Source organism: Patella vulgata, chromosome 3 (genome assembly GCF_932274485.2).
Source record: "Patella vulgata chromosome 3, xgPatVulg1.2, whole genome shotgun sequence".
In the NCBI taxonomy this organism is placed as follows: domain Eukaryota; kingdom Metazoa; phylum Mollusca; class Gastropoda; family Patellidae; genus Patella; species Patella vulgata.
This window is the reverse complement of record NC_065881.2, coordinates 74,649,007-74,661,410: the sequence shown is the minus strand read 5'-3', so window position 1 is coordinate 74,661,410 and position 12,404 is coordinate 74,649,007. Positions and strand designations below refer to the sequence as shown.

Below are 12,404 nucleotides of genomic sequence, written 5' to 3'. Positions count from 1 at the left end.
AAAGGGAGGCAATCTGGGCTTAGAAAAATCTTGACACGTGCGTGTTTGCAAGGTTAAAGAAAGTGTCAGATATTGCTTAATTTAGACAAAATCTGTACACGCACTGTTGTAGATGTTAGTGGTTTTGTTGGCCTTTTATTTTATAACAAAACATCAAACGAAACCATGTAAAGCTTGACTCTGATATCATGCCTGGTCTTTCACTCTTTGTCACCTAAAACTAAAAATAGAAATTAACCGATTCAGAAAGCTGTCAGGATAATCGAAAATGTGAAATGACGTAGACTTGGTCTTACCAGCTATTGTTATTGTCTGGCGGAAATTGCGTATTACTGGTTACTTTCACTTATTGACGTCAGTTTTATAAACAAAACTAAAAAAAACCCAAACAGCAAATGTGGAACAGTCAAGGAAGCTTTGCAACTATGTAAATAAATAAATAATTTAATTTTTATTGTGTAAAACCAGTTCATCCTGAATACCATACTTTCAGCTTTTTGTTTCATTATGAAATAGAAATGGTTCCACTTGAATTATAGAAGGACTGAGTGATAGATAATGATTAATACCTTCCGTCTGACCCCAGCCACAGTGGTCAGTGGATGGTTCTTAAAAGAAGGCTTCCTTTGAGCAGGTTTTGTAATCATTTGATTACAAAACAGTTATCGGCCTGTAGTAGCATGAGAATGCCAGTTAACTCGTCCAGAAAGCAAACTCGTCCACACAAAAAGTCAAGATAAGTTGTCCACAAATATCAAAACTCGTTGGTTGAGTCGTCCACAAGGCATTGGTTCACTCATCCACACGACATAGTTCAACTTCGGGATATAGAAATATGTTGGTTGAGTCGTCCACACGACACTGTTTAATGTTAGGGACACAGAAAGTATTCATAGTCAATATAATCTAGTGTAAAGTGTAGGAGCCTACGTAACTGCATGAGTGCTGAGTGCTGTTTTCATAGAATTATGCATGAGTATAATTTTCTTCATGTCAATTAGCACAGACTCGCCAAGCTAGAGCGGTCGCGTTCATGAATAACAAACAACAAAATAAATTGCTTAATTCAATAAATATTCAATAACAATTTCATTACTGGTAATAATAATTTGATGCAAGCTGGTTGTTCACAGGGAATAGATCCAGTAAGTTGCCTTTGTGAAAATAGGCCATGTGGCAAATGAAGACCATCCCAACAATTAGTGCATTTAATGTTAATTTTGATAACCCTGTAATACTAATCATTATGTCGAAAATCATAGTGCTCATCAACAAACAATACTAGTCTTCTTTATTACAAAAAAGATTGGAGAACTAATCTCGGCCGTGATCGGTCAACCACGCTAGTTGATTACTGGCTAAATAAAAGAATTATAAACAACTGATGAGTAAAAATTATTTATTCCATACAATTAAAGTGTGTATGAGTCAAGTATTAGTTGTGGACGACATGGCCATTACCCTGTGGACGAGTTTGGCTATGGACGAGTTAACTGACACCTGTAGCATGATTTACCCCTAATCCACCATTATTTCAACTAATATCATAATGAATTTATATTGATGGAAGGAAAAGGAAAGGAAAGGAAATGGGGTTTAACGTCATACTGTTCTGCTCCGAACTGGGTTAATGAAGACAGGCATACGCCATACAGTGTGCTATGAGTGAAATTTTGCCCAGACAGCAGCACTACGACCTACTCTTATATCGAATTCCAACTGTCAAGGGATCTTTTACGTGCACACCAATGTGTACACGGGACCTCGGTTTTCCGTCCCATCCGAACGACTAGACAGCTGTCATTGTCAGGCCCTCCGTCCAGCATCACTGACAAGGGGGGAACCAAGCTGGAAAATCTGGATGAACTTACTCAGCCATTGCAGGGATCGAACACCCAACCTCCAGGCTAGCGAGCCAGCTTCTTACCCACTTAGCCACTGTGACCCCAGTTTATATTGATATTTGATAATATAGTGTTCTTTAGTCTTTATGCCAAATTGTCATTTTTATAATAATAATAATAATAATAATAATCGTTTTCTATAGCGCTGAACATTTAGTCAGCCTGACTCCTCTGTGGCGCTTTACAATGTAAATATGATTATAAAAATCATACATACATTAAATTGTAGCGCTTTTGGAAAGTTATTTATCCACTAAAAAGATTAATTTGAAATGGAGAGTTCTTCTCAGCCAGTCTTACTAGTCTTACCTTATCGTTTATCAGTTTAAAGCCTTAAAAGTTATTCAAGACCCTCACTCTAGAGCTGGATTATTGAGACTAACCTACTTCATGATATTGGGCAGGACAACAGCCTACTCACTACTGAGGATTATAAATATTAAATTATTTCTTTTTTGTAGATTCTTCATATAGAGTTGCATAAAACAGATGTTAATTAGTATAAACCAATGATTAACTTGAAATGGAAGAGAATATTGCAGAATTCTCAGCCAGCCACAGAGGAAATGGGGCCAGAGGCAATTTGAAAATCGATATAAATAACAGTAGTCAAGACACAGAAGAGGTGGCAGGTGAGCTCTGTATTATGAAACTTTGAACTTTATTACAGGTGAATCAAATTGTTAGCTGTTGCCAATTAAGAACATGATATACAAATATAAATAGAATATATTGATATAAACATGGATAACAATAAAGTATTACCCCCACACACTTGAGTCCAGACTCCCATTGAAAGGAACCATGTGTGCGTATGAAATGAATCTTAGTACAAATTTGTGTAAAAGAACTGTCATATATGTTAATTTCTAGGTCATTTCTGTATTCAGAAATGGATATGACAATTGAAGGAATAGATCCTACTCCTAGTAATTTATGAAGGGCATAAATCAATTAGGGATACTTAACTTCTATGGTTATTGGAATACTGACACCAACAAATTTGTTTAAATAGGGATTGGTTTCAATATCAAAATAAATGGAGTTGACTTTATGTAAAATTGGATATTCAGAATAAAAATGACCTGTTTAAACTTGTTTGTGTGATCTACGACTGATGTAGACAATAATTCCCTCTGGGCTCAACAGTGTCTATTCTGTAAAAGGTATTATGTTGTCTGATCTCATAAAATATTTCATTATTTTTATTTTTTACAGGAAATCTTTCACCAAAATCATTAAGATGTGTGGAAAAACTGATTCATGATTTAAAAAGCAAAACAGGTGAGCAGATTATCCATATCTCAATATTTTAAATACAGCGCTCATGTTGAGCAATAATTTGCGTTCTGTCAAAAAACAATTCATCTGTCAGGCACAGATTTGTCTGTTTTCTAGGTTTTTGTTAATATTTTGATATTTATTTGCCATAAGTTCAAAATGTTATTTAAATAGTGCCTGAAATTTGCCAAGTACAAAGAAAATTGTCATTTCTAGACCAGGGCTCCATTGCCATTTTATGAAGGCCCTACCTTACATGTTCATAAATTCTGGACTTACTACTTTGGAATAACATACTTTTTATTAAGTCTAGAAGATAGCAAATAAAGCAAAAGCTGTATATTTTTATGACTTTATATAGTAAAGAACAGATATATTTCTATGGCAAAGGTTAGGTACAAAGCTACAATTTTTACTTGTGGTGAAGACCGTATTTTTTATAATTTGACCAGAAAAATTCCCTTAATAAAAATTTCTAAAAGCTTTATAACCTGATCTTAAAAGTATTAAAAAAATAGCCATTATTGAATAAAACCAGGATCAGTTTTCATAAATTAAGTGTTCCATGTCATTTCAGTCATAATAGATGAAGATGAAACCGGAAAGGTCAGAGTGGAATATGAAAATGAAGTGAAGAAAAATAAGAGAGATGGGTAAGATAGAAATCTAGACATTATTTACAATTCCATTTACATTCTTGAATCTTTCACGACATTCGATTAAAGACAACAGGATCCACTAGTGGAGTTTGTGTTGCTCTTGCAATCATTGGGTGGCTGAATGGTCTTAACACATGCTCTTCAGATGTCTAGTCGTTCGGATGGGATGAAAAACCGAGGTCCTGTGTACACATTTGGGTGTACGTAAAAGATCCCTTGGCAGTTGGAATTCGATATAAGAGTAGGCGGTAGCGCTGCTGCCCGGTCAAAATTTCACTCATAGCACACACTGTATAGTGTATACCCGTCTTCATTAGCCCAGGTTAGGAGCAGAACAATAGGACGTTAAACCCCATTTCATTTCATTTTGAATGGTGTAGTTCCGAGCCCAAGCTTGTACGTGACAAGTAGAGTCGCCTGTCTAACTTTATGTGTTTTCTCCGGGGCCTCCGGTTTCCTCCCACTTCTTAAGAAGACCCCTACGTGCAAGTGAATTAATGAAATAATAAATTTGTACGCATTTTTTAGATTGGTAAAATGCCAAAGCCTATCGAATTTCAACAATTTCTGTTGATTACTTCGTGTGTTTTGGACCTTGTTTCACTATCTAGAGAAGACAAAAGTTATCCGATTTGTATTGAATTTATTTGCATAACTAAATTAGTAAAATGAAGAAACCTATCGAATTTCAACAATTTCCATTAATTTCTTTAGAGTTATGGCCCTTGTTTCACATTGTAGAACTTTAGTTGCCTGGGAACTTATCTTTAGTGCCGAAATTCATATTGTAATGAACCAAAATATTTGATGGAATATACTTCTAACCAAAAGCAATAACCTGTCATTATTGTTTTTGGTCTGGCTTTCAACGATGTTAATTCATTTCTTACTATTTTCTTTGTTTTTTTTTAATTTTTTCTCAGGATTATGAAAGATAAAATGGCTCATATAGATATGTCAAAAAGCAATCTGATTTCAACTCCCAAAAATAAAGATGACATGACACTACATATAGAGGCATTGTGTGAACTGATTGATATCTATAAAAAAAATAAATATCCAAGTGGAGTTTGTTCAGATAACAAAATGGTATGGCACTAATGGTTGCTTACTTAATACTAATGTTGTCTTTACATATATGTATTGTTATTATTCCTGATATTGCATAAATCTTTGACAGAAGTAAGCATGGCTGACATGATTATTAGATCAAAACTGATTCAGGATTGCACTTCAAAAATTCAATTAAAAAAAATGGACAGCATAGTGGGTTTTTTTAAAAAAAAAAAATACCTTGTAACCACATCATTTATGAAAAATACAGTGTCTGTGATTAAAGATTACTTCGTACGTACTGTATTTAGGAATACTAACCTTAACCCATTAGATACAGTATTCATGATATAGAATTACTAACTCTAACCCTAGCTGATCGTTATTAGGATTACCCTAACCCTAAACCAAATTTAACCATCACCTTACTGGGGTTAAATGGTTAACCTCTTTCTAACAAAACCTGTTCATATTGAAATTGTTTTTATTTATCAATGTTCTTTTCTAGGTGACGCCAAAATGTGGCCTTTATAGAGAAGGAAATGAATTTACCAAAACAAAAGAAATTCTGGGTAAAGGGAATGTTGCTGGGGAAATCATTGTTGTGAAAGATACGGGATCCAACAAAGAACATGCCCTTAAAACGGTAAAAAAATAAACTGTTGTTAGTCAATAATTTTCTGTTAAAGACTTCACTATAACATTGTTAGGGTCAACGGACTACTATATCCTAACTATAGCTGGTTGATCCCTTTAGTCTTGAAACCTGTGATCACAAATTGCAGAATTATCTCCCCATTTTCAATAGCTTGTGAACACAATACAGGATGCTTATATTTTTACAACTCAAATTTCAAAATTTCAGATTACAGATTTATCCTTCCTGTTATATTTTAACCTTTGAACACAATCCAGGACAATTTTCATTGTGCAGTTTCTTAAAGAACCTTAATGAAATTTCAAAATAAATTAAACTTGAATTTATTTGTGAAAAATTGTGAACGCAATACAACACTGAGTTCTTTTTTGTTATGACATGAAGGAAGAGCAATGTTGAATTTCCAAAATTTTGAATTGAATGATTCCATTCACATTTGGACTTTAAATGTTTGGGAACATGAAAGGACAAACTAATAAAAAAACTTAATGGGATTTAACCTTGGATGAGTAGTATGATAATCAGTGCTGGGTATTGCCATCGTATTGCAATTTGTGTGCTACGATACGATTTGTATCATAATTCATGACCAGGTCCAGCCGATGTTGAAAAACTGTTTTATATCACGATATTGGTGTAGATCAAAATATGAACCGAAACAATTTAAGAGCGTATGTGTGACTTGGATAATTGAAAGTGACAGGTTACTTACTGAATTGACAAAAACATAAAAAAAAGAATGATGATACATTGATTCAGCATCACACGATTCAATGCACAATTCACAAGAATGTGAATCGTGATACATGGATTCAGCAATATATTGTGCTAGTACTAATATTAATACTATACAATGAAGAAATATAAAAATATCCTTGAAATGATTATCTATTTTTAGGTGATGATCTCATCTTTTAGACCAGAAGAGTTAAAAATGTGGATCAATTTGAATGATGAAGATTTTGTTCCAAGTCTTCTTATGGTTCGACTTGAAAAAAATAAATGCATATTTCACATGGAAAAACTTGAAAATGGTACAGTGATTTGAAAATATTATGTCACTCAGGACTTTTTGAATTAATCAATTAACATTTGATTAAGAAAACAAAGACAAAAATGTCAACAGTAGTAAATCACCTGGCATGGATTCATTCAGATTCTAGCCACTGCTTATAAATGGCACGTTTACCTCGTCGGCAGAGGATACAGAATGCTGTGAAATTTTCATTCATCCTATTTTTGTAAATACGGAATGGAATTGAACTATTTTTGGACTGTTATTCCTTTTAGAGATTTGAATTTCTTAATAATTTATTTTCCGAGGAATTAAAAATCCTTCAAATGATATTCAGTGATATTTTTAGAAATCTTGAATACTCTCTAAATGAAGCATTTATTCATATCGTATCAATTTGTATCGTAGGGGAAGTTATTGACGAACAGATGAATCTTTTAAAATCTGATGAAATTGGTCCAGTATTGCTGTGTATTTGTGTCATATTCATTCGTATCATTTCTATTTCAGCTGTAACATTACGGGAAGTTATTGATGAACAGATTAACCTTTGTGAGCCTAACATTCGTCCTGTATCATTGTGTATTTTACATGGTCTACTATCAAGTATTAATAAGATGCATTCGAAAAACGTTGTTCACCGAGATCTTCATCGTAAGTATATATGGTTGTGTTTTGTATTCAATTGTGTTTTGTATTCAATTAAAAACTAGAAAGGGAGAGTATGGGGTTTAACATTCTCTCAACACAAACTAGATCATTTTGGGACTAACAAAATATGGTAGAGTTTTATTTAATTATTAACCACTGCAATGGTTACTGAAAAGTGGGAGGAAACTGGATGATCTAAAGAAAACTTAGGTTACTCTACTCTTTTAATTGTCACATACAGATGTGCGATCAAAACCATACCACTGGACTTATGACAGACATTATATCATATATCACACTGCATAGTGTAGGCCCATCTTCATTAGCCAGTAGTTGCAGACTTTTAACCTCATTACATTCCATTCCCTTCAAAACAGCTCTTTAAGACTTTAAATATTGATTGAAGTCAAAGTTGCAAGTATGAAATAAATATTAATGTATTGTTCTGTCTTACCTGAATAGAATGTTATTTGTTTTATCCTAGCTGGAAATGCTTTAGTTCAGAACAACCATGGTCAGTTGGATTTGAAGATAATTGATTTTGGTCTTGGACAAGAGAAATGTCACCCAGATGGTCCGGCTGGCGTTAGAAATGACATTCTCATGGTTTTTCGAATGTTCAGTGCCTTATATCTAGGTCAAGAGTTTGATAGTATAGATGATGTGGTTAATAACGGATCATCTAAACTTGAGGAAGTAAGAATTCTTGTGTCTTCTGTTTATCAGTGTCATCAGTAAATCAAACAAGAAACAGAGATGTTTTCATATTATCCCTTCGTTTAGATCTTGATATGGTTAGTTATATATCTATTTAATAGGAGCCAGCGGTGGCTCAGTGAGTAATGCGCTGGCTCACTAACCACAAGATCTGGGGGTTTGATCCAGGTGTCGGCCTAGAAAATTTCCAGCATGGTTTCTCTTTGTCAGTGGTGCAGGATGGGGGCCCTTGCAAGGAAAAGTGCCTTAGTATGCCTTAGTTCCTGTGTACACATTGGCATGCACAGTTGGAAATTAAAATAATGGTAGGCACCTGTATGGCATATGCAAATCTTTGCAAGTCCAGCCAGTGCATATCTTGAATAATTGAAGATATCTTTGCATCTGAAAATACAGTAAATATTCAATTTATATATTCAAGTATAATGTTGTCACCTGTTCAATCTTCATCCTCTATTCACATTGTTCAAATATACTTTTTTCTAGATGTCATATGAATATAAACTAAACGAGGAAGATAGAAAAGAAATATTGCAGTTATTCAATATCTTCTTACATGTAACTAATTTGAAAAGTAAAGATTTTGGCAAATCCGAAATGATACTAAAACATGTGGAAGGTGTTCTGGATAAACGTGGTAAGTTAATTGTTTTATTGTCTTCTGGTTTGCAAATGTGGGCCTACAAACTCATGGAGGAAAATCATTCCAAGAATCTGTCCTACATTTGATACAAATGGGTTTATATTATATAACAGTTTTTGTTGTGTAAATAAAGAAATGAATATTCAATGAATATTCAGTAGGACTTACTTCGCAAGCATAAAACAAACAGGTTACCATACAGTTGTAATTTATATGTACATGTATATTCAGATACAAATGAAGCATTCAGTCTAGAATATGGCTGAGACATGACCACATATGAAAAAATGACACAGATTAACCAGTTATATTCAGTACAATTCGTTATGGACAACCACTTTAACAAAATAGTCACTGACAGGAAAAATCCCAGATAGGCTCAGTGGCTAAAACTAGTGAATCCTTTATGAAAGACTTCAAGATTTTTTATTCTAATACCAAGCATTTGAAGCCTGGTGATATGTTTTCAAAGAAATACCAACATCCATTTTAAATGAACTGTCTAGTGTCTTTAAAATGTTATTAAACCAGTGTTGAAATCAGTTTGTGTAGGCATACCTCTTATCTTTTCATCGTTTACCCTGAAACAAAGTAATGCAGCTTTACGGTTGTTCTAATATTGCAGACAAGCTTCTTGACTAGCAGTGGGTTGGATGGTTAAATGGTTAGCACGTGCACGCTGTATCATAAGGCCTGTCATTTAGTCAACTGGCATGGTTTCGAATCCACGGTTGTATGTGACAAGGAGTAGGGTTGCCTGTCCAAACTCGTGGGTTTTCTCTGTGTCCTCTCGTTTCCACCAACTGCTAAAGACCCCTAGACGCAAGCGAATTATTGAAATAAAATTAAACCATATGTTAGTCCCAAAATGACCTAGTCTGGGCCAAGTGGACACTAAACCCCATTTCTCTCTCTCTTCTTGACTAGCCATCACTTTTGTGTCTGATATTATAAGCATATCTATAAATAAGATATAGTGACAACTTGCTGCTATACTGTTCAATTATTGTATGTTCTAAAACAACGGACCTAATGGTAAAATGTTACAAAAAGAATTTCACTAAATAAAACATAGAAGGTGTAGAATTTGTTATGTTTTATTTTTTTCAATTTATTTAGAAATAGATAAAGATGAAGTATTGCAATTTGCTGCACAACAACTCTTTCCTGACAAGATACCAGTAAGTTTGATCCATGTGTTGACTGATAAAATTCATCAGGATTTTCTGGCTTTGTTTCCCCTTGTCAGTGATGTAGGATGAAGGGCCTGACAAGAGATAACGTATAGTCAGATGAGATGAAAAACCAAGGTCCCATGTACACATTGTTGGATTTCGATATAAGCGTAGGTAGTGGCGCTACTATCCGGCAAGATGTGAGCATTGATCGTAACTACTGTACTGGTCATTCCAGACTTTGCCTTGCTTCTCCATTTTTAAATTAAATCATTAAATGGCCAAACCATTCTAGTCTACAGAAAATTTGAGGCAGTTAAGTCTGAAAGAATGACCAGCAATAGGCAAATTTAGCTCTTACATTATGCCTGTTTAAATTTGCTGTAAAGTGGATATAGTAACCATTGGCTATACGTACCGAAAAGTAATGTGGTCCATCTTATGTGCCCTTTAAATAATCAATCTGAGTGATAATTTTGATAGATGCAAATCAAGCACAGTTGTTTTAACAGATATTTACAGGAAGATTTAAGCTATGATTTGGGGTCCATCATGGTAGCTTTAAATTCACATAGTCCAGGCAAGATAGCAAAAGTGCGGGCAGTTGCTGCAATAGAAATGCCGATCACGGTTTATGATCGGTTTAGACGTATATTATGACCAAAAAAAAGTCCCAGTCCGAAATCCGTGCCCAAATTGGCCAAAATCCAAAATGGACACCGCTTTTGGCTTGTAAATTCCAATTTCCACCCAATTATCACAATATGATCGAGTTTGGTATCAAAATATACATTTTCGGGGTAACTGAATTCATTTCCATACACATTTTTGTGATAAGTGTTACCACTGAGTCAATATTAGGGGTTATTCAAGGTGGTGGTCAGTTTTGGCGGGAAAATTTGAATTTTACATAAGGATCAAGTTTGGTGTCAAAATATATGTTTTCGAGGTAGCTGAATCTATTTTTGTACATATTTTAGTGATTAAGCGATTCCCTGTGTCAATATAGGAGAAATTCCAATTTGGGATTTAGATTTCCGATTAGGGATCGGAGATTAATGATACTCCTACCTTAGACCTAATACAATGACTTTCATCCAGTATGAACTAAATTTCATTTGAAGTGTCTCCCAGTTCACTGCGGTAGCGGCATAGGGGTATGTCGGCTGTGGTTACTGCGAAAGCTGGTCGTGCCTTTTGAAGTACGTGGCACAAAATGATTCAGATGTTGAGACACAGATGGATACAGTATCGCCTGTTTGTCAGATATGCAGTGAACCATTTAACAATGAACAACCCATAGTTATTGGTCAATATTTTAAGGTAAATGAAGTGGAGGAGTCTGTATATCAAGGTCTAGAGGGTCCGCGGTGCCAAAATTCATTTTTGCGGACCGTTGTCTTTTACATTGTCTGTAGGAAAGACTAGCAGACGGTCCATTACAACATATTTAATCAGTGACCGCTGTTACAACAGTAAACAGTAGAACTCGAAATGCCTATTTTTTGGACAAGCCAAGATAGTTCAAATGACGACTTAACATAAATCTAGTTGTATTTAAAAATAAATCAGCATTGAGGCTGGTGTCCCTAAATAGATGACACTTATTAATTACTTGCACATCTAACTTATTTATAAAACATCGAGCACAGAAATTGTTCTTCATTCTGTGTAACCTAAGCAAAAAATGTAATTGCAAAGGCCTGCCGGCCAGGTAGTCAACCGCCTACCCTGCCCTCATAAATGCAAAAACAAAAGAAACTCGAAATGGTTGATAACGCTCGAATCCGTTTTTCATTAATGATGTAAGGGCCCCATACACGCTCAATCAGACCATGATTTCCACGGATGACTTCCAGAATAGATTTTACAGACGGATTAATATTTCCATAATATTCAGAATCAACTAATTTGTCTTAGTTTTATTTATATATCTAAATGAATTTAGGAAAATTGCAACAGGGCGACGAGAACCATTATTGCCGGTTAGCATACTCAGGGCCAATACGCAAACCGTCACAACGAATGACATTTAATCTGTCACCAGTAACTTCCTTGGCCTGGCTTAAAGTGTATTTTGATCGTCGTCATTAAGGAACAGAATCGAATGAAACTTGGCAGGTACCCTTTGTAAGGAATACCAGTCCCTTTTGATGCTTGTTTTTCGTTACTCACGGGTTGTTTAGTTCTTGATTGCAGCTAACTATGTTCATGTTCGGATCTTTGTGACTTAATCAAGTGTCAATGTATGGTATGTCATGGCATATACGTCAAATCGCTTCTACCATGTGCCACAGAACTCAAATTTTACCCGATCCTACCCCCGCCCCTCCTAAAGTGTCTTAACTTTGGTCTGCCTACCCTCGGAGGCCCTAGCACGCCCTTGGTTTATTGTTGAACTTAGTCATGACTTTACACAAAGTTTTATTCTGTCCTAAATTCTCTGCCATTGAAATTGGTATCTCCGCTCATTTTTTAACGCAAGCCAAGAATCTTAATCGGCTCATTATTGTCGGCTTCCAATACCCGTTATCTTTCCGTCATTTTGGGAATGACGATGGGCGGTTCACTGCATATCTGACAAACAGGCGATATTGTATCCATCTGTGTCTCAACATTTAAATCATTTTCTGAAATAAATTCGCCAC

General features: G+C 34.9%; 1 protein-coding gene across 2 annotated transcripts in view; it reads left to right on the top strand.

Moving 5' to 3' along the window:
* The first annotated feature begins 58 nt into the window (after positions 1-58).
* The window catches only part of LOC126816697 (uncharacterized), a 17,048-nt gene continuing 4,702 nt past the window's right edge, over positions 59-12,404 (top strand). For both annotated transcript variants that reach the window (XR_007678511.2, XM_050543434.2), the window contains exons 1-11: positions 59-427; positions 2,366-2,536; positions 3,123-3,188; positions 3,763-3,838; positions 4,768-4,933; positions 5,406-5,543; positions 6,454-6,589; positions 7,081-7,224; positions 7,706-7,917; positions 8,425-8,575; positions 9,701-9,762. Coding sequence is in view for 1 of the 2 variants with exons in the window: in XM_050543434.2 (XP_050399391.1) it covers positions 2,428-2,536; positions 3,123-3,188; positions 3,763-3,838; positions 4,768-4,933; positions 5,406-5,543; positions 6,454-6,589; positions 7,081-7,224; positions 7,706-7,917; positions 8,425-8,575; positions 9,701-9,762 (1,260 nt within the window). In the remaining variant the exon portion in view is untranslated. The remainder of the gene's footprint in view (positions 428-2,365; positions 2,537-3,122; positions 3,189-3,762; positions 3,839-4,767; positions 4,934-5,405; positions 5,544-6,453; positions 6,590-7,080; positions 7,225-7,705; positions 7,918-8,424; positions 8,576-9,700; positions 9,763-12,404) is intronic.